At 38.1% G+C, this 26,624-nt stretch overlaps 1 protein-coding gene across 1 annotated transcript in view; it reads left to right on the top strand.

Annotated features, from left to right (window-relative positions):
* Positions 1-2,855: 2,855 nt before the first annotated feature.
* ARHGEF38 (Rho guanine nucleotide exchange factor 38) overlaps positions 2,856-26,624 on the top strand; it is a 166,423-nt gene continuing 142,654 nt past the window's right edge. Inside the window, exon 1 of the mRNA XM_004476222.5 lies at positions 2,856-3,176. Within this exon, the coding sequence (XP_004476279.2) occupies positions 2,981-3,176 (196 nt within the window). The 5' untranslated portion in view covers positions 2,856-2,980. The remainder of the gene's footprint in view (positions 3,177-26,624) is intronic.

Raw genomic sequence — 26,624 nt, 5'->3', positions numbered from 1 at the left:
TCTGTTTACAAAGAATAGCATGAGGGGTGGGGAGCCATAGGGATAAATGTTAAGTAAGTAACTAACACTGTCTGTCCCATTCACTGATTGAATAAAGGGTAGTTTTGAAAGAATGCATCTACTTTTATTTTAAAAGTTGACATAGAAACTATTGTGATAAATAATACTTATATTTATATTACAAGGGGATTCATGGTAATCATGTAATACTTTTTCTCAATTGATGAAATTTAAAAATATAATAAAGCTACTACAGTCAGTTCTGCTGTAATGCTTGTTTTGAAAATGCAAATTTGTTCCAACAAGATTGATATATTAGGAAACAACTTGAGCATAACATAATTTACACTTACTTACGTGCAATTTTATCCTCTCCAAACACTAGGTGAATGCAGAAAACAGTATCTAGATGATGCAAGTAACGTAGGAATACACAAAACTTATATACACACACCCCTCAAACATTACCAGCTACCTCAGTTCTGTTTTGTGAACCACACCCATCCACATTCAGTATTATAAATTTCCATCTGATTTCAAATAATGCTCCTTCTACCACTTCACAGTAACTTACAAACTTCTGAGTTCTGTACCCTTCTGAGGTACACTCTCACAAGCCAACTTTAGGCTTTTTCAAGATGAAAGCATCATATTTACTATAGTACTTATGTATTTCTTAACCATTCATCATGCATAAAATTGTGCTACCATTTTTATTAGGTTCCTATCATTTTATGAGTCACTGATGAAGTTTTTGAGTATTTTGTCCCTAACCTCATATTTTCCACAAGCCCTGTAGTTTATATTGCATGAGTTTACAGTGGTAGTATATCTCTTCTAATAACCAGGTGAGCATATATATGTACATACGCTTATTTAATAAATGGGAAATGGAGGTGGCTCAAGCGATTGAGCTCCTGTCTACCACATGGGAGGCCTGGATTCAATTCCCAGGCCTCCTGGTGAAGGCAAGCTGGCCTGCTCTGCAGAGAGCTGGCACAGCAAGATGACACAACAAAGGGAGACAAGCAGACACAGAAGAACACTCAGCGAATGGACACAGCAGACAGCAAGTACAAGTGGCAAGGCGGAGGGGGCGGGGTATAAATAACTAATAATAAATCTTTTTAAAAAAGAATACAGTTGAGATATTTTTTAACATGAATCAGGGACAGATGCAGGACATTACATATCCTGCCATAACCTACTGAATGGACTGGGAGAGAGTGTAAACTACAACATAAACCAAATCCATGCAGTGCAGCAGTGTTCTAAAATGAATTCATCAAATGCAATGAATGTGCCACACTGATGAAAAAGGTTGTTCATGTGGGAGGAGTGGGGGAGTAAGGGGGGGGGTATTTGGGAACCTCATATTTTTAAATGTAACATTTTGTGTGATCTATGTATCTTTAAAAAAAGATAATAAAAAAGCACTCATTTACATCTCAGAGGTGAATATGCTTTTAAAGACATTTATTAATGTATTTGAAAGGTCTTTTTAAAAAAAAGACTATCAATTATATTAAATACAAGCCATTCAATATGCCAAGTTATAGATAGATATCTCTATAATAGGTGAAAATTTGTCATTTATCTTTTAAGATAATTATGCAAATTGCATCCTCCGGCCCACACATCCTGAAAGGGGAAAATGTTTTTGTTTGCTTTTTTTAATCTCTTTTTCCTCAATTATAAATTTTGTCTAACAGGAGTTAACCAAGATTCAGAATGGGTAGTGGTAGCATAAAGCTGAATTTTGGCAGTCCCTTTATGATAGAAGAGAATCTATTTTCCTCCTTCGGGTCTGTCTTTTCTTTGACAACAGCATACAAAACACTCAGCACATTCCCAGAGCTTCTGAGAAATTCCCTCCAGAGAGCTCAGCAAATATGAGGAAAAACAACTTCAAAAAATTAATGAAAGGCCCATCACTCTTTGCTTTTCTCCCTCCCAACCCTTGCCTCTCATCTTTGCTTTTTATATATTTCTTCTCAGTTTCAAATATGTTTCCATCCCTTACTTTCCCAAAGTGAGCTGCCCTTTTCTGGCACTTGATCTGTGGAAAAGGATAAGAAAAAATCTTACATAAATCTAACCTTGATGAAGCACTTATTTTCCTAAGGATCAGGACCTGGAAGCAGAGGACTGGCTTCATGAAAAGCTTAGTTTCTGACAAGGATAGACTGTGGAGAGTGAAAAATCAAAATGGCTCCAGACCTTTATGGGCATTTCCCTCCGCTTCTTGTGCCTGCTGTCAGACCACTCTCAAATGCAATCTTGATTTTCTCAGGAATGTAAATCAGAGTTTGGCAAGTGTGTTATTAGTAAATATTTGCTGACAGTTGGTGTTTAAAGGAGGAAGCCTTGCTTTGAGTGCACACAGTAATCATTAAAAATAATTCTGTACCCACTCTTGTGATGCAAATGTAAATTCTCAAAGTACCATGCTAAATCCATGGGCACAGGTGAGTGACTTTAGCTAAAAGTCACACACAAGTCCAAGTCTGTGGCAGCAGACTACAACGCCCTGTCCTTAGGGCGCCTGTACACCCAGAGGCACGCATTAAGCTCATAAACTGCAGGTTACGCTAATGTGTATTTCCCTTCCTCCCTGCCTCACCTTGTTCACTTTCCTTTTCCCCAACCCCCAGCCCTCACCCCACACAATGGGATTTTTGTTTGCTTCAGTAGCATGTGACAACACAGTCCCTGCTTTGCCTAGCTCTGTGCTGCAGGTCTCTCAGGTAACAGGTGGCAGCCTCCCCTGTTGGATTCTAGGTATAAAAAAGAATGACCTCATAGGGGTGGAGCTCTGGGACTCTGTACAGGTAACAGTCACAGGCAAGCAACCCTGGAGTATAGCTGTTTAGTTAGAAGGGGGCTTTAAACTCTTCACTCCAGTGGCTTTAACCCTCACGCTGAGCCACTTTAGCAACCAGCATTTCCTGCAGGCTTCTAAAGCTTATCTTTGCCTTAGATGGAGCCCAGAGAAGCCACTGGGAAAGAAAACATGGGCACCAAGAAAAGGAATTTGACCTTCTTGAGGCCCAGGCTCTATATGCTGGAAAGAAGGAAGACTGACACTGTGGTGGAGAGCAGTGTTTCTGGGGACCACGCTGGCACCTTGAGGAGGAGCCAGTCTGACAGGACCGAATACAACCAGAAGTTACAAGGTAACCAAAAGGAAATCGATTGTCCCTGGCTCCTGCACTCCCAGCTCAGTTTCTGTGACTCTGCCCTTTACACAGAAAACACCTAAGTCAGCAGAGGAAATAGAATTCTATCTCTTTCACATAAAATAATAAAACTAATGTTGAGGTGACTCATAAATTATAGGAGAAATGTTATTACTATATGGTTAATTAAAGAGCCAATTCTGACTTCTTAATATTGCTGCTTTTCTTCTGGAAAGGCTGATTCATTTATTTATTTATTTGCTGGCTTCCCCTTTCTTTCACCCTTGCCCATCCAATTTACTTGGGAGGCACTAGGAAGCAAATGATTGAGAAACCTGTAAAAGATAGTTTATATCAATAGAAAGGTGTGAGATGTCACACTCTAAGATCTATTTGGTAATTGTACTGAACTGTGATTGTGTTCTTTCAAATAGTGGCATGAAACTACTAATCATGGCTGTGGAAATTAAGGAATGTTATATAGTCAGTGGGCTGGTATAACAGGATTTGTAGAAAATCACTAGATGATCATTCCTTCAGAGTGAATCGAATAACACCCTAATATAATGAGAGATGTTTAGCATGCTTGGTTGAATGATTTTTGAGGAAATAATTTCATGTTATTTTGTGATGGTCATAAAATAATTCGGCAGTTATAACACAGCCTCCATTTCAAACCTTGAATTTCTCTCCCTTTCCTTCCCTTCCCTCCTCTCTCCTTTTCTCCTGAAGGTCATTTGTTCAGTAAAACCTCATTTTGACATTGATATCTTGCAGTGTTGTAAGCATCCGTGGCAGCGCCTGTTATGTGATCTCCCAGAACCTGTCTCTCTTGCTCTTAGGACGTTGTGGGTTTGAACTCTAATAAATACACTGCAAGGGGTCATTTTGGATTTTAAAACCAAGATGTTAGAAAGACCAAGGGAAATGGTTTCACTTAGCAGATCCCTTTCCTCAAAAATGTGCTTGGACTGGGTTAAGCAAGTGAATTTAATTAATTAAAACAAAAGCTTTAAAAATTATTCCTATGTTAATGTTTTTTTAAACGATCCCTGGTAGTTTAGAATGAAAGTGCAGAGTCAAGTCTTATCCTTAAAGAAGAAAAAGAAGGTGTTGTTGGCGGGGAGAGTGTTGCTTTATCTTTGAAATTAATTGTTCTCAAGGCAATGGATGCATTGGAAATAATGCAGAAAAATCACACACTTTGTTTCCAATCGTGGCTTTTCTGCTTACAATTTATAAGACTTTGAGAGATTATTTTAAAACTCTGAACTTCAGTTTCCCTATCTGTGGAAATAAGATAATGACACTTCACAGTGGTGTTGGGAGAAAGAAATTAGACACTTACGTTACATTTGACTGACACACAGCATGTACTCAATACATAGCAGCTATTTTTAATTTTAGGAAGGATAACTACCATAATGATCGAATAGGACATGCCTTCTATTAATCCAAATTTACAAACCTTACTAATTCTTTTCAACTCTTTTCTGTTCATTGATGAAGAGACCACACAAATTCAGAAAAGCCCACTGCTTTCTGCCTTAGTAACATGTTTCTTCTAAGTTTCACTAATACAGAATTTTATATTAGCGAAATAAAGTTGAAAATAATTTTTGCTAATCAGAATTTGAAATGTAATTTAAAAATATAATTTGAAAGTGATTGTTGCTACTCACTGCCTAAACCTACCTTAAAAAATAAATCTATGATCACGAAATACAGCAAATGTTTTGGTTACTTTGTGGAAGACCTCAGGCTTCTTATAGGCTCAGTTTGATTTGTGACTTTTCTGAACTCTGTTGGAGGCTGCCTTTGAAGGTAGAAGGAAAGACTCAGAAGTTAACTCTTTTCATAGAACTGTTTGCGCTTGAGAAAATCACCAGGGAGTGCAGAGGAACACGTCAGCAATGTAAAGATAGGTCCGTTTCCTGAAAAGTAATATCTTTTAGACTTTTGTAAACTCAATGAAATCCAAGTCGGACATCTAACGCCTAATAGAGCTTTTAGCATGATTTTACTGTAAGTGCTTCCGCAACAAGGCATTTTCTCATTAATATTCAGAGCAATCAGTGCTGTGGGTTTGTGCTCCGGCAGGGACCATGTCCATTATCATGCAGATGAGTTTAAATCACATTAAGAATTAACTCTTTATTATTGAAATGCAAAAAGCTTTCCCATGGCTTTTTTGGAAGGGCTGGTTAAAACTGGGCTGGTTAGAGTTCTCAGGCTGGTTAGACCTGGGTTGGTTAGAGCTCTCAGGCTGGCAAGAACTGGGCAGGTTAGATGACTCCCTCACGCCCTGTGAGGTCACCAGCATGCTTACCAATACAGGAATTTCTGGCACCTCCACGGTCCTCACATTATTTACTGGACTGTTCTCCAATGCCATGTTGCTATATAAGTAAAACAATGTACTGGTCTCACTCCCATGGGAAGCAAGTTCTCTGGGATCTGAGAAATTCAAAATCTTTCTTTGCTGCTCCTGGGCTTGCCTCAACTCACACTACATAGGCCACCTGTTAATTCAATTTCTGACATCACTTTAATAGTGTGAATCCTAAATTATAGTTTTGAAAAAAAAACACAATACACCAGTTGAGAGCTATTGGCTAGACCTTTACAACATGGGTCTAATGAGGGTACCCTAAAACTTTTGTGGAAGACTGCTATTACATCAGCACAGTCATTCCTTCTGGCCTCAAGTTGCATACCACTAGTTCAGGGCTAACGATGTTAGTGGTGCCTTCATGCCTTCAACAGCTTCATTCAATGAATTGATATTTATTGGGCATGTTATAGCTGTGGCTTGGGGTTACAGTGTTGAACAAAAATAGGATATGTGCTAGGAATTACAACTATAAACTCATTAAGAGAAAGGTCTGGCTCACCAAACAGTAAATACCCTTTACTCCATTGAGGCTTAAAGTCTGGTTGGAGAAGATAAGACAAGTAAACACGTAAAAGCAATAAAGTGGCATGATAGGAGAGGTGGGATTGGTGTATCCACAAAGGAGGAAATGGTCTATTCAGGGTTGGGAGGAGGAGTTTGTTAGAAAACACTGCCTTTAAGAGAGGAGAAGGTGTGACTGGGAAGAGAAGGGTATTGGGCAGGACTTCAGCCATGTTACTGCGTTGGGACTTCTTCACTATACTTACCTCTGTCTGAAATTATGTTGTTTCTTTATTTGTTTCCTTTGCTTATTGCCTTTTGTTGATATTCATCCCCCCTCCCATCTCTCTCACCTTGCTCTACAAAGGCAAAGACCTTATCTGTCCTGTTAGCTGTTCCACCACTGCACCTAGAATTGTGCCCAGCACAGACGAGGCATTTAGCAACTGTTAAATTTAATCAATTTAAGGAAATTGTTCTGATTTTTTTTGTGGAGATGAATGAACAACATTGCAATTATACTAAAAGCTATTGGTTATACACTTTGGAGCAATTGTATGGTATGTGAATATAGCTCAATAAAACTGCTTTGAAAAAAAATAGAGGAAGCAGATGTGGCTCACACGATAGGGCTTCAGCCTACGATATGGGAGGACATGGTTTTGATCCCTGGGGCCTCCTGGTGAAAAAGAAGAGAAAAACATGCCTGCGCAGCAAGCCAGTGCCTGTGTGGTGAGTCAAGTGCCTGTACAGTGAGCCAAGTGTCCACAAGAGTGCCCATGTGGCAAGCCGAGTGTCCACATGGTGAGCCAAGTGCCCGTGCAGCTGGCCAGTGCCTGTGCGAGTCATGCAGCAAGATGATGACACAACAAAAGAGAGACGAAAGAGAGAGTCAAGGTGAAGTGCAGCAGAAACCAGGAACTGAGGTGGTGCAGGTGACAGGGAACCTCTCTCCACATCAGAGGTCCCCAGGATTGAATCCTGATGAATCCTAGAGGAGGAAAAAATGAGAAGAGAAGGAAAAAAGAGAAATAGATGCAGAAGATCGCACAGATAGCAAAAACAGCAGGGTCGGGAGAGGGAGCAGAAGTGGGGAAAATAAATAAAAATAAATACATCTTCTAAAAAAAATAGAATGAATGACTTAGATGACCTGGTCCACGCAGGCAATCTATATGAGGACAAAGGCCTGAAATGAGAGCCTTTAAATGTCTGTGTCTTCTTATGTGAAGATACATGTTTACATTATTAGAGGATTCTCTGGCTAAAAGAAAAAAAACACATCAGCAATCAAAATGTGCAGAATTGACTATGTAATAAGTGGTTCTCAGTGAAAGCCTGGGCCACTCCTGTCTACCTTTTAGAGAACACCACCATCACATCTCAGCTCACTCCTCTTTTTCCCATTCATAATGGCCAGAGCCATATCATCCTAGCTTCCAAGCTAGCTCAGCTTCTCATTGCTATTTTACTGGGAACCACAGATAGTGATTGAAGGGGAAATTTAGTGGCTAAATTATACAAACCCTTGTCTCTGGGAAAGGATTTTGTATTTGATTACATGTGCAAACTGTATACTTGTAATATGACTTATTTCACTGGTTACATACAAGTGTGTATATACGTGCAAATATCTTTCAATTTATTTATATATCTACCACATAAAGTCACAAACATGTGTGTTTGTCTGTTTTTTAAACAAATCGATTGTATTGATACATATTAATACAGCATACAATTAATCAAAAGTGTACAATCAATGGTATTTGGTATAATCACATGGTTGTGCATTTGTCACTTCAGATGTTATGAGAGCATTTTATTATTTCAGTAATAATAATAATAAAAAACAAACAAACAAGAAAATTCTTCACTTCTTAATCTGTTTCCCCTGCTGTACAAAGCTGCTTTTTCTGGGTATTCTTGCACAATTATTTATTTATTAAGCAGTTTTATTGAGATATAGTCACATATCATAAAATTTATCTGAAGTGTATAATCAATGGCTTTTAGTATAATCACAGTATTGTACATCAATCATCACAAAAATTTTAGAATTATTTCACTACTCAAAAAAAAAACTCAGAGGGCGGGGCAAGATGGTGGCTGAGTGAGCTTACCTTATAGTCTCTCCTGCAAAGAAGCGGCTGGGCAGCGTTAGAGGTTCTTCAGGACCAGGCTGTTTTGGGATTTTTGCAGGGCAGGAGGTGTCTGGACATCAATTTGGTGGGAAGCTAACATGGAGTTGAAGAATGTCAAACACCACACCATGGAGCCTAGAGTGCCTACAACTGAAAGCAGGAGGATTGTAGCCAGTATCCATGTGGACTCTAAGCCCCCTCTTGACATAGATGTGGAATGGACACAACCAAGCCAAGGTCCACAGGAAGGAGGAATACAGTAAGGATTAGAGTGGACTTAATGATATTCTATTCATGAACATTGTGGTTAGTAATCGAGAAAATGTGGCATTGGTGTGGAAAAAGTGGACATGGTGGCTGCTGGGTGTGGGGAATGGGAGGAAGAGATGAGATGTGGAGGCATTTTCAGGACTTGGAGTTGTCCTGGGTGGTGCTGCAGGGACAATTGCCGGACATTGTATGTCCTCCTATGGCCCACTGGATGGAACGTGGGAGAGTGTGGGCCATGTGTGGACCACAGGACATGGGGTGCAGCGATGCCCAGAGATGTACTCACCAGATGCAATGGATGTGTCATCATGATGGGGGAGAGTGTTACTGTGGGGGGAATGGTAGGGTGGGGGCGGTGGGGGTGAATGGGGACCTCATATTTTTCCAATGTAATATTTTTTAAAAATGAATAAATAAAATAAAATTAAAAAAAAAACTCCACCCCGCTAGCATGTCTTCCCTAGCCCCACATAACCACTAATCAAGCTTCATCATTATAAATTGATTTATATTTACATTTTATGTAAATGGAATCATACAGTATGTTACACAATATGTTTAGTTCATAGTAATGCAGTCATACAGTATTTATCCTTTTGTGTCTGTCTTGCTTCACTCAACATAATGTCCTTCAGGTTCATCCATGCTGTCATATGCTTTATGACTTCATTTCTTCTTACTACTGCATAATATTCCATCATGTGAACACACCATAGCTTGTTTATCTGTTCATCAGTTGATGGACACCTGGGTTGTTTCCAACTTTTGGCAATCATGAATAACGCTGCTATGAACATTGGTGTGGAGTTGGCTGTTCGTGCCACTGCTCTCAGTTCTTCTGGGATATATATATATACCCAGTAGCGGTATTGCAGGTCACATGGCAAATCAATATTTGACTTCTTTAGGAACTGCCAAACAGTCCTCCACAGTGGCTGTACCATTCTACATTCCCGCCAACAGTGAATAAGTGTTCTTATCTCTCTACATCCTCTCCAACACTTGTTGTTCTCTGTCTTTTTAATAGTGGCTATTCTGATAGGTGTGAAATGATATCTCATTGTAGCTTTGATTTGCAGTTCCCTAATCGCTAGTGATGCTGAACATTTTTTCATGTTTTTTTCCCCCATTTGTATTTCTTCTTTGGACGAATGTCTATTCAACATGAGGAGGTTCTAGTGAATGTAGATGTCACCAGTCATTTATGCAATCAACTCACTGATGATTAAAGTCTATGAAATGCCCTTGTATTACAATTAGCTCAGTGCTTGCTTGACTAAACAACTGGGCACCATTACCTGGCCAAGTTGACATATTAGCCTAACTATCACAGTAAGATTATAGAAACATTAAATTTGCAATGATTTCTAAGAATATAGATCAATCTGTGGGCAGGATTTTTAACACTGGAAGATTTGGTTATTACTTCAAGGCCTAAACAAAGGGTGGAATAAAAAAAAATGTCCAGCTTTCTGTGCACATTTCTCTTCTGGTGCCACAAGCACTCTGAGTACTGATGACCTCCTTCCCCTCTACCTGTCAACATACACCTTTTAGTGAAATGGGAAGTACCTGGATTGGTAATGTGCATACCATACAAACAAGGTGTTTCATATATTGAAGGGTAAACTTTTATAAAAGAGATGGCACTTTAAAAACTAATTTCTGTCTCATTGCATAAAAAGGTTACTGCCTTTCTGGAACCCAGAACTTACTTAGTTCAGGTTTCGGAGACTATGGAACTTTTTGTTCTAGGGAACCCAACACTGGTTCTACTACAGACTGCTTAGCCCTCTTGCTGTCCCATTCTCCCAAGAGTAGACTGAGGTAGCTGGGGTGCATATCCTTAAGCCAGGTCCCTTGTGGGTGGGGGAGGGTTGATAGAGAGGCAAAGCAGAAGTCAAGCTTCAGGCCTGGGCAAGTATGCCCCATGGACTTCTGTCAGATTTTACCCTGAAACTTTGAAGGAGTTGAGATTTCTAGAAAGAAATTGGTCTTTCAGATTGTTAAAAGGTAGACATTTATAAAGATAGAAGGCTAGAACATCTTTTATTTAACCATTCGCTAGCTAGATATATAATTTTTAAAAATGTAAGCAAGGTATTTGGGCCTCCATATCTATACTTCTTCTAAGCCCCACAAATGTTATGGGATAGTTTATAAGTCCATTTTGGCTGCAATCGATGTTAAAAATATAGCCCTTCTATACAAGGTTGTGCAAAGTAAGAGGGGAGGGAAAGAGAAAGAGAGAAGGGAGAGGAGTGGAGAGGAGAGAGGACAGGGGAGGGGAGGGGAGAGGAGAGGAGCGACTATGATCTGCTAGAAACTCTGCTAACCAGGAGCTTTCCCACACATTCTTATTTGATTCCCAACACCTTTTTCATTTAAATATCTCTTGTTTTAGAGTGGAAAAAAATAGGTGCTGAAGCTTGGATTTGACTTAGGTGCTTTAAAAATTTGCAAAATAGAATTAATTTAATTAGCAGATATTATATACCTGTGGTTTATAAGGAATAAGAAGTTAAAGCAATTTGATGGTTACACACATTTTGTGATGTGATTACATTCCTCTGCTACTATGATAAAACTTAGCCTGCCAAGTTTTTCATTTTGGAATACGTATTCTTTCTTTTGAATTCTTGTGATATTCCCCTGCCAGAGTGTTGGCTGTTTAAATACTCATCTTGGTTAATTGTCAGGAAGAAAATTACAAAGTAATTTCCTATTAAACAGACTTGCCCTATAGTAATAGCTTAAGAATCTCCATTTCCACGTTAATGAACAAATCGACACTTTTTCCTTTAATTTTATACCTGTTAGCACTGATTTGCATCTCAGTAAAATGTAATGTAAATCTACAAAACAGAAGGCCCTGCTCTAATCTATAGCAAGAGATAGAAATAAATTCATATATTTGCAAATGAAAAGAATGGGATTATATACTGGAAACAAGTAGCTCTTTATCTGGGGAGGCGATATTTCAGTTGAATTCTGTGAAGTCAGCCTAGATTGTGAGCCTTAACTTAAATGCAGCAGGAAAATAGAGTGTTATGATTAAAAGTCTTTGTCCCAGCTTGTTCTGAACAATTTCTTTCTTTCTTGATTAATGAATCAGAGAATAAGTGAATAATCTAGGATACCTGCTCTGAGGTCCTAGGTAGAGAATGTAATCTTGACTGCCTGACATCCAGCTTTTATTTATAGAAGAAAACTTAAAGGTCACGCCATCCAGCTACTTGCTCTAAGTATTCTGAATCAATGCAGCCCCTCACAGAAATTGTTTTTCCTGAATGCTTCTTAATGTTAGGTCTCCAATGTCACAACAAAAAGCTGTCACAGATTTCTGCCTCTGTATTAGTTGTGAAATGGTTGATGAAGACATTGTTTGTTACCTTTGTCAGTACCGTCCGGATTTTATTCAAGGAAAAACTTTGCCTGCTGTTAAGAATTAGAACATGTCCCCTTCCAAGATAAAAACAAGCAATTTACTGTATTTCATTACCAAAGGCTTAGAGTCACACTTGTACTTGCTTACTGGCCTTTAAATTTGCTGTGTTCCTGGACTATAAATTTCTTTTTCCAAATCTCTGCAGGTGTGGATTCTCATCATTGAGGCTTCGCTTGTCTTCTTGAAGACACGGTTCCTGACCTTCCTACCTTAAATGGTTTTCATAGCACCTATTCCTCCCTGACATTTTAATGTGATTCTCTTCCTTTTGGGCTCTCTCCTTCCATTTTGAATATAATCTCCTTGAGAGTAGAGAGAGACATTTTTAGCACTTAAACAGTGCCTGGCATTTGGCAGATGCTCAGTCAATGAAGGCTTATTCATTGTGACTGCAACTAAAAATATTTGATGACCAATTACAACTATATTGACCCTTATGATTAGTATATTTGCTATTATAATTCCATTATCCCCATTTCACTACTATTTAATTGTAGACCACATTTGAGTTAACTGCTCTAAATTATTTTTCTGTAAAGAGAGAGAATATAAATAAATAAAATTATGTAGAAACTTATTAGAAATAACTTTTGACCAAACAAAAGAAGATCTTGATTTTAGTGGATTTCTTCAACAAGCATTTGCTAAGTATTCATACGTGCTCAGTATTGACTAGGTCCTGAGAATATAAAAATAAATCAGAAGCAAACCCAGTCTATTGAGTGAGATTATCAGTGAACAGATAATTATAGCAACGTGATAAGTGCCTGAACTGTGGTTGCAGATTGGTTTTCCAGGTTGCAGAGTCTGAGGTAGAGATTAGGGCTCATGAGATTTATTAGCTAATACTCTTACAATCACCTCCTGTACAAGAGAAGTGATGTGAGCAGGACAGGGCAGAGGGAGAGGCTGAGCGGTGATATAGTCTTAATGGAAGGAAGCCTTAGGCAGGCTCTCAGGGGAGTTCTGAAGATAGGATGGTTCTTTAGAGTTGTCCTCAGTGGTGTGAAGGGCCTTGGCCCTTATATCACCCTTCAAGTTACTGGATGGGACAAGACTGGGAAGGTAGCCCGACCAGGGGTAAGCCCTCATTTGAGACAATTCCTGAAGAGGGTTAACAGTCAAAGGATGAGCTGGTGAGCACATTGCAGCATCTACCACACATATCAATGTGTGTGTTTTTTTTAAATTACAGCAGAAATACAAATAAAACAATATAGGACCTGTCATGAGAAAGCTTATTTGTGCCTCTAAAATGTCCATGGAAGTGACATCAAAATCTGAATTTTTAAAACTAATTATGATTTTTTAAAAAGCAGAGATCATTCTAGGCAGGAAGATGTAGCATATGCTTGTACGGGGAACAAGGTAATAAAATGAACTTTCTGGGGTTGGGGTTCATAAATGGTGCCAACACCAACTGAGCATCTGTACTACGAAGCACTGCAGGGATGATTTCATTTCGTGTTCTTAACAACTTTGTAAAAGGACTTATTGTCAAAAATTTTACAGAAGATAAAACTAAGAGTAGAAGAGGTATAGGGACTTGCCTAGAGGTCACATAGTTACTAAGTGGTAACGTAAGAATTTTACCCGCATCTACGTGGCCCAACGTCCATACTTTTCAATCACTATGCAGTCTCCGTTGTTTAACCTTAGTTTTTAGAAGTTGTGCCAGTTTTGTGATTTGTTTTCATAGAATCAAGTGATTTTGATAAAATTTTGAACAATATTCAAGAACATTAAGGGACTCTTAATTCTACAGATACATTCACCTGCCATCAAATAAATAAATAAAATCTTAAAAAAAAAGTGTTCCCAGTAGGTGTCCTATTTTGTGATTTTCAACAAAATATGTTATATGGATGGAGGTTAGAAAGACGTGGAAATGCATCAACAAAGTCTTTGCTTCATAGAATCAGTAGAATATGCCATTATCGAAATACAAAACTGAACAATATCTAATATCTGAATTATCTTGTCTTTGACAATTGTTCCTTATCTTAACTACAGGGTACCCAACTGGATGAGGATTGGTGAAAGCAACTGGCTTAGAAAGTCAAATGATATTGCTTCGCTACTTAATACTCTGTGTTTCCCCATTTTCTATAGCCATGATACATAAAAGGGAGTACATATACTCCAGGAGATTTTCAAGATAATCCCTTATAGGAAGAAAAGCCAGGAAGTTTATTGTTATAGTCTTATCCTTTGAAAATATTAATTTTTGTGTATGCTTTATAATGTACATCATACATTAATACTATTCATATTTTGATAGAGCATGCTCAAAACATTTTAAAAAACACACAGTCAAAACATTTTGGAAACCCTGGGTTTACAACATAAAGTCCAAGATCCTTAAAATGGAAAGTAAGGTCTCTCACAGTCTGACTCTTCGGTCTTTCCATTCTGATCTCTGGCCTGCAGGACAGTTTTATTTTGCACTCACATGCTCTGATACATACTGTTTCATCTGCTTAAAGTGCTTTTCCTTATCCTGGTTGCTTTGTAAACTCTTAGTTATCTTTTCAAGTCTTTCCTCTAGCCCATTATTCCCAAAGTTTAATTGTGTATCACACCCTCTGTACATTTCTCATATCCGTTACTACATGTCAATGTCTCTCTCACTTGGTTGAACTTCTTGAGGATGAGAACCTTTGTATCTTCAGCACCTAAGAAAAAGTCTGGCATGTGCTCAATAATTATGTTTGTTGAATTAATGTGTGTATGAGTAAATGAAGAAACGAATAAATGATAAATGGGTTGTGTGGCAATTGTGCAATGGATACCCTGAATGGATAAAGGAGATCATTCCCCACGGCCAGTTCCATCTCAGCCACATCTTGGTCACTTTTTCCTTGGGTTTCAGGGTCACAGCTGAGGTAACTGTTTATCAATTTTTATCATCTCTGCTATTTCTTTTCTCTCTTTTGTGCTTCGCTTGATCACCCTTTAAAATTCTGCCATCATGACCATGGGCATGCAAAAATCACATTTACCACATACCACAGACCCACAGGTTATTCTTCTGCATGTAATCTCACACTTTTAAAACCAGATCTGGACAAAGAAATTAAATTAGTTTTGTTCAAAGATCCAAATAGAGTGATTTTCTCCTTTTCTTTTTTTAAACCATATCTATATGTCTAAAAATATAAGCACATATTTTAAAATAACTATTCTCTTATGGTTTGAATTGCTTGTTACTGACATACCAGACACTTAGGATCATCATTATTTAAAAGTCATGCTACTTTTTAAAATGTATTCAGAACACAACTGAATACTCTAAAAATACTGCAATTATAGTGTTCTTTTGCTCCTTTGCTGAGCATTTCTTTGGATAAGTGACATACCAAATTAAGATATGAAATTAGATTCCTTTTAATGAAGAAATCATTGGAAAACAAAGTCAATACCCCTCTGAGAAAACTGAAGCTTCATTATATTGTAGTTGCTAGTGGAATTTTTTATGTATTCGATTTTTCGTATGTATAGTTAAATTTTTCTTGAAATGAATCATTAATCAAATAAATTTGGATTGAGATAAGTCTATCAGAAAAGCACATGTTTTATATTTTTCTGTTATAAGTTCTCATAATATGTTCAAATTAATCAGAAAAATATTCCAAAGCACTCAAATCACAATTTGATCTTCTTTTTAAAATATCCTGCATGTATATGCTATATATATATTTTTGTGCTCAAACCCTGATGATCTTCTCTATCTATCTCTCTGTCCTCAGATTACATCATGTGTTGTAAGAGCATATTAATACATTCACTTGGTTACACTATGCACATATATATGTGTGACAACCAAAAAGAACTCTAGGCATTGGCAAATATTCCCCGGGGGAGGGGAGAAGGTGTCAGAATTTCCTGTTTGAGAACAACTGATCTGGAACAGAGCCTGGCACTATGAACACTCAATAAATAAATATTTGTTGAACAAATAAATGAAAAAAATCAGTATTTTTGATGCATCCAAAATATCTATGTGTATATCATGCATACATATAGATGAAAGGAACACTATTTTGTATATGGTATTAGGAACGTGGAACCTGCAATAAGTCATTAAATTGAATTAAAGAATTTGTTTCCATTGGTTGAGAGGAAAACCAACCTGGTTTCTCATTTGTCTGAAATGTTTAAAAATTGCAGAATGGTGTACCTCTGCATCTAAAACCAGCATAAAGACTTTTGGCAATAAAAAGAAGTGATGATGCTCAGATCATTTGCTCACAGATTCCTAAAATTCAACTTTACCCTAAATTCATGCATGATTAGAAAGTGATACATCTTTTAAAATATACAGACAGTGAGGTATCAGCCCCACTCCCATGCCATAACTTCACATTTCTGCTCCAAAATCACCTTATTAAGGAGGCCTTCCCTGGCCATTCTCTCTAAAAGAGCAATCCCCACTCTCACCACACCTCCACACAGTGCCGTATCAATAGCATCCCAGCTATATACTAGATCTGGTACAGTAGACCAGATACATTTCTTTTTAAATTCATTTATTGTTTCTCTCTCATCATTGAAATATTTTTCTGAGGGCTAAGGTTTTTCTGTTTCTTCATTGCTGAGTTGTCAGCCTCTATAACAGGGTTTCTCACATTGACGCTACTGGCATTTGGTTGTGGAGGGCTGCCCTTGCGTCGCAGGACACTCAGCAGCATCCTGGCTTCTACTGAATGGATACTGGTAGCACTCCCACCCTCTAGTTGTGACAACCAAAAATAACTCCAGACATTGCCAGATGTTCCCTGGGGGACAAAATCTCCTGGTTGAGAACCACAAATCTAGAACAGTACCTTGCACAATGAGTGCTCAATAAATATTTGTTGAATGAACAAATGAATAAAATCAGTATTTTTCATCCAGTCAAAATTTGGCATTCCCAACTATAGAAAAATTACAACAGAAAAATTGAATATAGGAAGGACTTTACCATAGCAAAGACATTACCAGCTCCTATTCAGAGTTTAGGATTTGCCCTCTTTCACTCTTCCTCTCCTGCTAAAGACTTGATAGATATTTCTATAAAGTACCCATTTATTTAGCTCCTAATGGTTCTGACTGAGCTATGCTAATCACTCTAGGAACCTGTAAATTTGAACCAATGCCACCTAAGTACTTTTCAAGCCAGGTAAGCTCTGTCCAATTTCCTTTTAAAAATCCAGCTCTCTACTTTCTGCAGCAATTAGCAGTCATGAGAAATAAATTACCTGCCCTTAGAATGAGGATAAAATATTTCCCTGCCCTAATGTTTAAGCTTTCAAATTCAGAGCAATAGAGGGTCCAGTCCTCCACATTTTCACTTAATACCTCACTGGCTCTTCTCCAAAACCTTTCTGACAGACAATTATTTTCAACCTAATTCACAGAAGGCCTGTTCCATTCATCTTTCTGTGGGTCAGATTTCAACTGAAGCTGATAAAAGATTTTACTGTGTGAAACTTAAGTCAGTAGGGTTGAGCACAATGCTAAGCCAAGGTTTTGGAGAGTTTTGGGGGCAGTTCTGAACTATAGCAGGGAGCGGGACTGAAGAACATTTATAATCATATCTGGAATTTGTTTTGGTGATGATCTGTCTGAAATAAAACAATAGAAGAAATTACAATTAAAATGGTCATACTTTGGGTGGGCGTTTGCACTATATGATAGAAAGAGGACCGATCTGTGGAGGGAAGGAGCGTAGGAGGGGGTAATATCAGAAGATCCGGATTCGGTTTTTGGCTCTGTACTTAAGTTACTGACCCTCTCTGGAAATTAGTTTCCTTTTCCATCTAATCACATAGAATTGGATAGAACGTATCACCTTATCTCTCCTACCTGCTCTTTTTTTCATTGTTCCCTATTTCTATTAATGACACTATGACCCAGTTAAACACGTCACAAATCTGAGAGTCAGCTTTGACTTCTCATATACCCCCTACAGTGATCACTCACCAACTCATGCTAACTTTATCCCCTAAATTTCTCTCAATCTCTTTAGTTCTTTCTATTCTCTTGGCAATCAGACTAAGCTTAACCACCTTCCTCTCTCCTCTAGCGACTAGACTGTCCAGGTGAATAGCCACTTCATTGGTCTCCTTGCCTCAAACTTGCTTTCCTTCCTCTGCCAGATCCATTCAGATTCTAAACTGAAGCCAAAGTGATCTTGCTAAGAGAATCTGATCATGTCACTCTTTGTTTTAAAATTCCTCATTAATTTCCATTGTTCTTAAAACATCCAGATTTCTTAACCAGGCGTTAAAACCTCACTGGCTCTTCTCCAAAACCTGATCACTTCTCTGTTTACCCCATCCTCTCACGTTTGTATTCCAGTCACACTAAGCTTATTTTCAAATCTTTTCCTGCTGCCAGGTCTTTGAACATGATATTTCCTCTGCTCAGGACACTTGCTCTTCTCTCTTCCCCTAGTGCTACCATCTTCCAGATTTCAATTATGTGTCACTTCACCAGTCAGCCTGACTCCTAGGCTGTACTGTGCGTAGAATAGGTCACATTTTATTCTGGTAATATTTGTACACCAGGCTTTAAATATAAACTGACAATTTAAATTGCAAAGCAATTTGTCTGCAGAATCTTTCTAGAATATTTTTCTCCTCAATCTTTCACAATTGTCTCATTTAACTTCTAATAAAGTAGCAGTATTTTGGCAACTTGCCTTTATCAATTTTTTAAGGCATTCAAACAGTTTTCATTGGAATACACACTCTTTCTACTTTCATATTTCATCAAATTATAAGTTTAATTAAATGTAATTACAATAGGAATAACATCTGGCATAGTCAGGTTGCTATTGAACACAACTAATTCTTGGAAAACTTAGAATATAATCATTAAGTATAGATGTATAGAAGTGCATATAATCATTAACTGGTGAGTTTTTAGGAGGGAATGGAAAGTATTCAATTCTCCTGTGACTTTAATCACCTCAATTTAACTCTATAATATACATTTCTTGGCTATTATTTTATTCACTATCTAACAAAAGCATAGTACCAGTTCAAAGTAGGAACCCAATACACCATTTAAAATTTTGATATTAAATTAGAAATAAGATCTCTTTAAAAACTATGGAATTTGTAAAACTGCTGACTTACCTTCAAATGCTTATATTCTTTGTTTCTTATTTAATTCTGAACATATTTGTGGTTCTGTTGCAATGAAATTATGAATTACTTAAGGACAGGTTCTTGCAAGATATTATTCTTGTGCTCTCCACAGTCAAGTAACTCTGAAAGTTGCTCCCTAAGTAAGGTTTTAAGTGGTATATGTGTGCCTGCCTGGTCTGGTGTTGGAGGTGGGGGGTGGGGAAGGCAGATGTCGTCAAGGAAGGTACTGAACAAAACCTTAAGCCTTATTACATGAAAATATTAGCCTTGGCTCTTTTATATGAAGACAAAAATGCATAAATGGATGAACAGTGTCATCTGGAGATCTTGATTGAAATAAATAAAGAGCTAGAATTTTTTTAAAAAGCTATATGCTTTATTTATTTATTTTAAAGATTTATTTATTTATTTAATTCCCCCCCTCCCCCAGTTGTCTGCTCTCTGTGTCTATTTGCTGCGTCTTGTTTCTTTGTCCACTTCTGTTGTCGTCAGCGGCACGGGAAATGTGGGCGGCACCATTCCTGGGCAGGCTACACTTTCTTTCGTGCTGGGCGGCTCTCCTTACGGGGCGCACTCCTTGCGTGTGGGGCTCCCCTATGCGGGGGACACCCCTGCGTGGCAGGGCACTCCTTGTGCACATCAGCACTGTGCATGGGCCAGCTCCCCACGGGTCAAGGAGGCCCGGGGTTTGAACTGCGGACCTCCCATGTGGTAGACGGACGCCCTAACCACTGGGCCAAGTCTGCTTCCCTGCTATATGCTTTAGCAGGACATAGTCATCTTGTTGCTCTTTAAACTTTCTTGAGAAGTAGCATAGTAGTGAATTTCTTAGAAACTTATTTGCATTGGTGATTTACCTTCACGGTAAATGGGAGAGACTCATTTTAAAATCCAAGTGCTAATATTATGCCTAACAACACTCAAGGATGATATCTCCACCTCATTTGAATTCAGCCAAAATAAAAACAGTGCATATTAGGCTTGATGTTAAATCGACTTTGTAGTAGTCCTTGCTGTTTTTTGCTTTTCTCTAGAGGGGTCTAGAGCCAAGCTGGGTAATTTCCTGATAGATGCTCAGTATCTCCTCCCACTCTTGGAAAATTTCCCAGGGGAGGGGGAAGAAAAGCAGGTGCAGCCATTCAGAAGCAGATACAGAATAATGGCAAGTAAATCGTGGCTGTAAAAACAATACCCAGCATTTTTTGAGAGGTTTCTGTGTTGCACACTGAGTTAAGCAATTCTCATGCTTTATCTCAATTCTCACAACCACCCATATGTCAATGGTGAGTGGTGATGAAGATGCAGATTTAGGAGCCAGACTGGTTTGGGTTTGAATTCTGGTCTTGCCACTTGCTAGTTGTATAATCTTGGGAAAATTACTTATCCTCTTTGTGTTTCTGTGCCTTCATCTGTAAAAGGCAAAAAATTCCACTGCTTTTGGGAGGTTTAAAGAACTCATACAAGGCAAGCTCCTTCTTCAGCACATTGTGAGCGCACAAAAATGTTCACTCGCATCATCGTTACTGTCACTGTTTTTATTAACCCTCTTCTACAGGTGAATCAATTTAGTGAAGTCCAGTAACTTGACCAAGGCCATAGAGTTAGTGGGTGGCAGAACCAGGATTTGATCTGTATGTCTGTCCAGCACAGTTCCACTGCATGTAATACAGGGAAACACAAAACAACATCACCAGTCAAATGGTGATATGGAAAGAGGAGGTTTTAGAATCAAGCACATCTGGTTGGCTCCTATTAATTCTGCATACTCTCAGTCACTGGCTAAATTTTACTTACACTTGTTTTGCTTCAGTTTCCCTCATCTGTAAAATTAAGGTACTATCAAATTGTGAGGAAGATTACAGATAATTTATATTTAAAAATCCAGCACATGTGTACCTGGAAATGGTTGCTCTGACTGTAAACTATCACGATATATTGTAACCAGTATAATTGCATTCATACTGTATAATGCTTTGCTATAGAAAATCATTTTTCGGAATAGATCCTTCTATAGGAGGAAAACACTACTATTAAATTCATTAAAATAAGAATCACCATCTTAAGTTTAGTGATATTTTTGTTGTTTTGTGGTGAATTCTTCCAAGAAGTCTCTTTAGTCTTTATATTTCTGAAAGTGAGAAAGTGTCCATAGCTATTCTTATTCACACCATATGTTCCTATTTGAATTGGCAGGTGAGTATTAATTACATCTAGGTTGTCTAGTTTGTTGGCATATATTTTCTCTTAATATCCTTTTATGACCATTTTTTCTCCTTGGGGTCAGTCACAACTTCCCCTTTTACATTTCTGATTTCATTTGTGTCTTCTCTTATTTTTTCTTTGTTAGTCTAGCTAAGGGTTTGTCCATTTTATTGGTCTTCACAAAGAACCAGCTTTTGGTTTTGTTGATTTACTCTATTGTTTTTTTTTGTTCTCAATTCCATTTATTTCTGCTCTAATCTCTATTATTTCTTTACTTCTGCTTGCTTTGCGAATGGTTTGCTGTTCTTTTCCTAGTTTCTAGTTGTTCGGTTAGATCTTTGATTTTCAGTCTTTCTTCTTAATATCGATGTTTAGGGTTGTAAACTTCCACGTCAGACTGCCTTGTCTGTAACCCACGTTTTGATGAGTTGTGTTCTTGTTTTCATTCATCTCAATATATTTACTAATATCACTTACTAGTTCTTTTTTTAACAATTATTTTTAAAATTATATTTATTTTTCTTCCCCTCCCCCTCCCTGCTTTTTTTTGCTGTCTGTGTCCATTTGCTGTGTGATATTCTGTATCTATTTGTCTTTTTGTCTTCTCTTCTTGTCTTTCTCATTTATGATTCACTGGGATTTGATCCTGGGGAACTCTGATGTTGTGAGAGGTTCCCTGTCAATTGCAAGTACTCAGCTGGCCATGTGGGCACTCATGTGGGCACTCAGCTCACCCCGTGGGCACTGGCTCACCGCGCCGACACTGGCTCACTAGGCAGGCACTCATGTGGGCACTTGGCTCGCCACGTGGGCACTCATGCAGGCACTCGGCTCACCACACAGGTACTTGGGTCGCCATGTGGGCACTCCACTAGCCACATGGGCACTCAGCTCACCACATGGGCACTGGCTTGCCACGCAGGTATGCTTTCTCTTCTTCTTCACCAGGAGGCCCCAGATAGCGAACCAGGGTCCTCCCATATGGTAGGCAGAGGTCTTATCACTTGAGTCACATCTGCTTCCTGCCACAATTTCTTCTTTGAGCCACTAATTATTTAGGACTATGTCGTTTAGCCTCCACACATTTGTGATTTTACCTCTTTCCCATCTATTATTGATTTTCAGTTTCATTCCATTATAATCTGAGAAAGTGCTTTGTGTAATTTCCATCTTTTTATATTTATTGAGATTGCCTTGTGACCTAACATGGTTGATCCTGGTAAAAAGGACCATGAGCACTTGAGAAAAATATATAACCCACTGAGTTTGGGTGTGACATTCTATATATGCCTGCTAGGTCTAACTCATTAATCATATTGTTCAAGTACTCTGTTTCCTTGTTGATCTTCTGTCTAGTTGTTCTATCTAATTATGTGAGTGGTGTGTTGAAGTCTCCAACAATTATTGTAGAGATGTCAGTTTCTTCCTTCAGTTTTGTCAGAGTTTGCCTTATGTATTTTGAGGCACCTTGGTTAGATGCTTAGATATTTATGACTGTGTTCCTTCCTAGTGGATTGTCCCTTTTATTAATATATAATGGCACTCTGTATCCCATAACTTTTTTGCTTTTAAAGCCTGTCTTGGCAGATATTAGTATAGCTACCTTTACTCTTTTTTAGTTACTATTTGTGAGGAGTATCCTTTTTCAACCTTTTGCTTTCAGTTGGTTTGTATCCCTGGGTCTAAAGGTGAGTCTCTTGTAGGCGGCATATGGATAGCTCATTTTTAAAATCCATTCTGTCAGCCTATATCTTTTGATTGGGGAGTTTAATCCATTCACACTCAATGATATTACTGTAAATGCACTATTTACTTCTACCATTTTATTCTTTGGTTTTCATATCTTATTTTTGTCTGTCTTTTTACTCTTTTGGTTACCCTTTCTGCTATCTTTGTCTTCTATACCCTCCTCCAAACCTTTCTCTCCTGTCTTTTTCTTTCAGGTTGTAAGGCTCCCTTAAATATTTCCTGCAAAGGTAGATTCTTTTTTTATGAACTCTATTAGTTTTTGTTCATTTGTGAATATTCTAAACTCGCCTTTATATTTGAAGGACAATTTTACTGGATAAGGAATTCTTGGCTGACCGTTTTTCTCTTTCAGTATCCTAATTGTATCTTACCACTGTCTTCCCTCCTTCATGGTTTCTGATGAGAAATCCATACTAAGTCTTACTGGGCATCCCTTGTATGTGATGGTTTGTTTTTTTCTTATTTTTTAAAAAATGAGATGGTTCGTTTTGTTTAACTTGTCTTGCATACCAAACCCAAATGAAAATTATTTTTAATTTAAAAACATGACTTATTTCTGACATTGAAACTTTTCTCTTTTTTTGCAATTACTATAATAAATGCTAAATTTTGGGGGGGGGAATTAATATACCTGGAAGACTTTACAGATGTATATGTCTGTTCTTAGTTGCTTTCGTGGTCTCACTACATTCATTTTTATTTAAGTTCTCTTTTATCTCTTCCATTAGTTCTGCCTCAATAAAATACCACCTCTAATTATTCACTTCCATCTCCCTCCCTTCAGTTACATCAGACCCTCTCGGACAACAGAAGAAACTATTAGTCTTGGCTCCAAGCTCCTCCAATATCTTGGTTTTTCTCTAGACATAATAGTGAGTCTTTGCCCATCCCTGTTCTCTCCAATGAGCTCCTGTTCTTGAAGTAATGTGATTTCTAAAGTTTCCAGCTAGATCCTGTTATTCGTTGAATCTTTTCATCAGGAGTCTGGAAAGAGAGAGACTCTACAACTGCTTCATATTTATCTTGTCTTCCACTATCATGAAATGCTTGAATCTTATTTTCTTTTGACTGGAATTTTTACCGGGGTAATATTTTCAGGGAGAGGCAAGTTATCCTGTACTTGAAGGTGGTATTCTTTTGTCCTTAAATACAAATAACATTTTGTCCTAAAATACAAATAACAAGGGGCCAAGATAAAAATCTTTTTCTCTCAGAATTTGTTATACATTATTCCAGTGTTTTCTAGCATCCAATGTTAAATATAGGACATTTGATTCAAGTCCTATTCTCATCCCATTATTTTTCTTTCAAGAAACTTGTAAGAGTTTATCTTTTGAATTCAGAAACTTCCCTGAGGATATGTGCTCCTTTTTACATTGCATTGCTTTTTAATGTGAAAAATAATTAAATATTTCAGAACTGCAAAATTTTTGACTTTCCTTGGTTATTGCTTATCCTTGCTTATTTCTCTACTTCTGAACTCTATTGCTCAGGTGTCACTATTCCTGAATTAGCCTTCCATATTATTTCTGTTTCATTTCTGTCCTATTCCTATTTTGCCTTTCAAACTTCCAGTTAGGCTAATTTGCCCTGTGGATGAGATAGGTCCTTTAGAATTTCCTTTAATAAGGAATCTGGTTGTAAATTACGATTTTTTTTCTAAAAACGTATTTATTTTAGGATTCTTTTTGAGAGAGTTTTGCTAGCCATACAATTCTAGGGTGACAGTTATTTTCTCTCAGCCTTCTGAATGTGTTACTGTATTATTTTCTGGCTTCTGTAATTGTTGTGAAGTCAGCCATGAATCTAATTATACTTCCTTTGTAGGTAATTTGTCTTTTCTCTCTGCCTATTAAGATCTTCTGTTTATTCTTGATGCATTGATGTTTCAAAATGCTGTGTCTAGATGTGGTTTTCTCATTTTTTTTCCTCTCCTGTTTGGTATACGCTGTAATTTCTGAATCTGAGAATTTGTGTAGTTTGAAAAAATTAAGAAAAGTTTCCAGCTCTTAACCCTGCAAATATTGCCTGTTCTTTATATTTCCTATTAAGTTCTTCGAGAACTCCAATTAAACATTTGCTAGACTTTCTCATTCTATCTGCCTTGGTTCCTAAACTTTCTCACATATTTTAGATTTCTTTATTTCCCTTGTTTGCATTCTGAATAATATCATTGGCTTACTTCATTAATCATTTTTGCCTTGTATAATTTACTATTCAACCCTTCCATTGAGTATTTTGTACCACTGAGTTTTAAAGTGTTAATTATCGGGAAACGGACTTTGGCCCAGTGGTTAGGGCGTCCGTCTACCATATGGGAGGTCCGCGGTTCAAACCCCGGGCCTCCCTGACCCGTGTGGAGCTGGCCATGCGCAGCGCTGATGCGCGCAAGGAGTGCAGTGCCACGCAAGGGTGTCCCCTGCGTGGGGGAGCCCCACGCGCAAGGAGTGCGCCCGTGAGGAAAGCCGCCCAGAGGAAAGCCGCCCAGCGTGAAAAGAAAGAGCAGCCTGCCGAGGAATGGCGCCGCCCACACTTCCCGTGCCGCTGACAACATCAGAAGCGGACAAAGAAACAAGACGCAGCAAATAGACACCAAGAACAGACAACCAGGGGAGGGGGGGGAATTAAATAAATAAATAAATCTTTAAAAAAAATAAAAAATATAAAAATAAAGTGTTAATTATCATGATTCTTATTTTCTTTTTTCTTTTTTTTTTTTAATTTTTATTTTATTTATTTATTTATTTAATTCCCTCCCCTCCCCCGGTTGTCTGTTTTCTGTGTCTTTTTGCTGCGTCTTGTTTCTCTGTCCGCTTCTGTTGTCGTCAGCGGCACGGGAAGTGTGGGCGGCGCCATTCCTCAGCAGGCTGCTCTCTCCTTCGCGCTGGGCGGCTCTCCTTATGGGTGCACTCCTTTGCGCGTGGGGCTCCCCTACGCGGGGGACACCCCTGTGTGGCAGGGCACTCCCTGCGCACATCAGCACTGCGCATGGGCCAGCTCCACACGGGTCAAGGAGGCCCGGGGCTTGAACCGCGGACCTCCCATGTGGTAGATGGACGCCCTAACCACTGGGCCAAAGTCCGTTTCCCGAGTCTTATTTTCTGAAGTTATATTTGTTCTTTTAAAAATCTACTTGTTTATGTTATTAGTCACTTGTTTCTTGCTTATAATATCAAACTACTCTCTTTAGACCTATTAAATATACTTTTTAAATATGTCTGTCTAATAATTTGAATATCTTTTTGAACTTTCTGAGTACAAAGCCACTGCCTATTTTTTTTCCTGCATCTGACTCATGATTTCTTGTTTCCTTGTGTGCCTTAAGATTTTTCTTTATGATTTCATGCTCCTTGTCATTACCTGTGAGAATTATTTGAAACCTGAGTTGAAGATTTGAAGTTCTATTCCTCCTAAACGGAATTGGCCTTTCATTCTAATAGTTGCCTGGGACAATACAGAAGTGGGACCATTTTAAACAAATTTTTCTGTCGGAGGTTTTCAGTCAAAATAGGTAGCACAAATTTGAACTACAAAACCTTACAACTTATGAATTTTTAGGGGCTTTTATTCCCCTATGCACAGTGTTAGAGCCAAAACAATCAA

The sequence above is a fragment of the Dasypus novemcinctus genome, chromosome 1 (genome assembly GCF_030445035.2).
Source record: "Dasypus novemcinctus isolate mDasNov1 chromosome 1, mDasNov1.1.hap2, whole genome shotgun sequence".
NCBI classification, from domain to species: Eukaryota; Metazoa; Chordata; class Mammalia; order Cingulata; family Dasypodidae; genus Dasypus; species Dasypus novemcinctus.
Note: the sequence above shows the minus strand (reverse complement) of the source record. Positions and strands in the feature narration are given on the sequence as shown.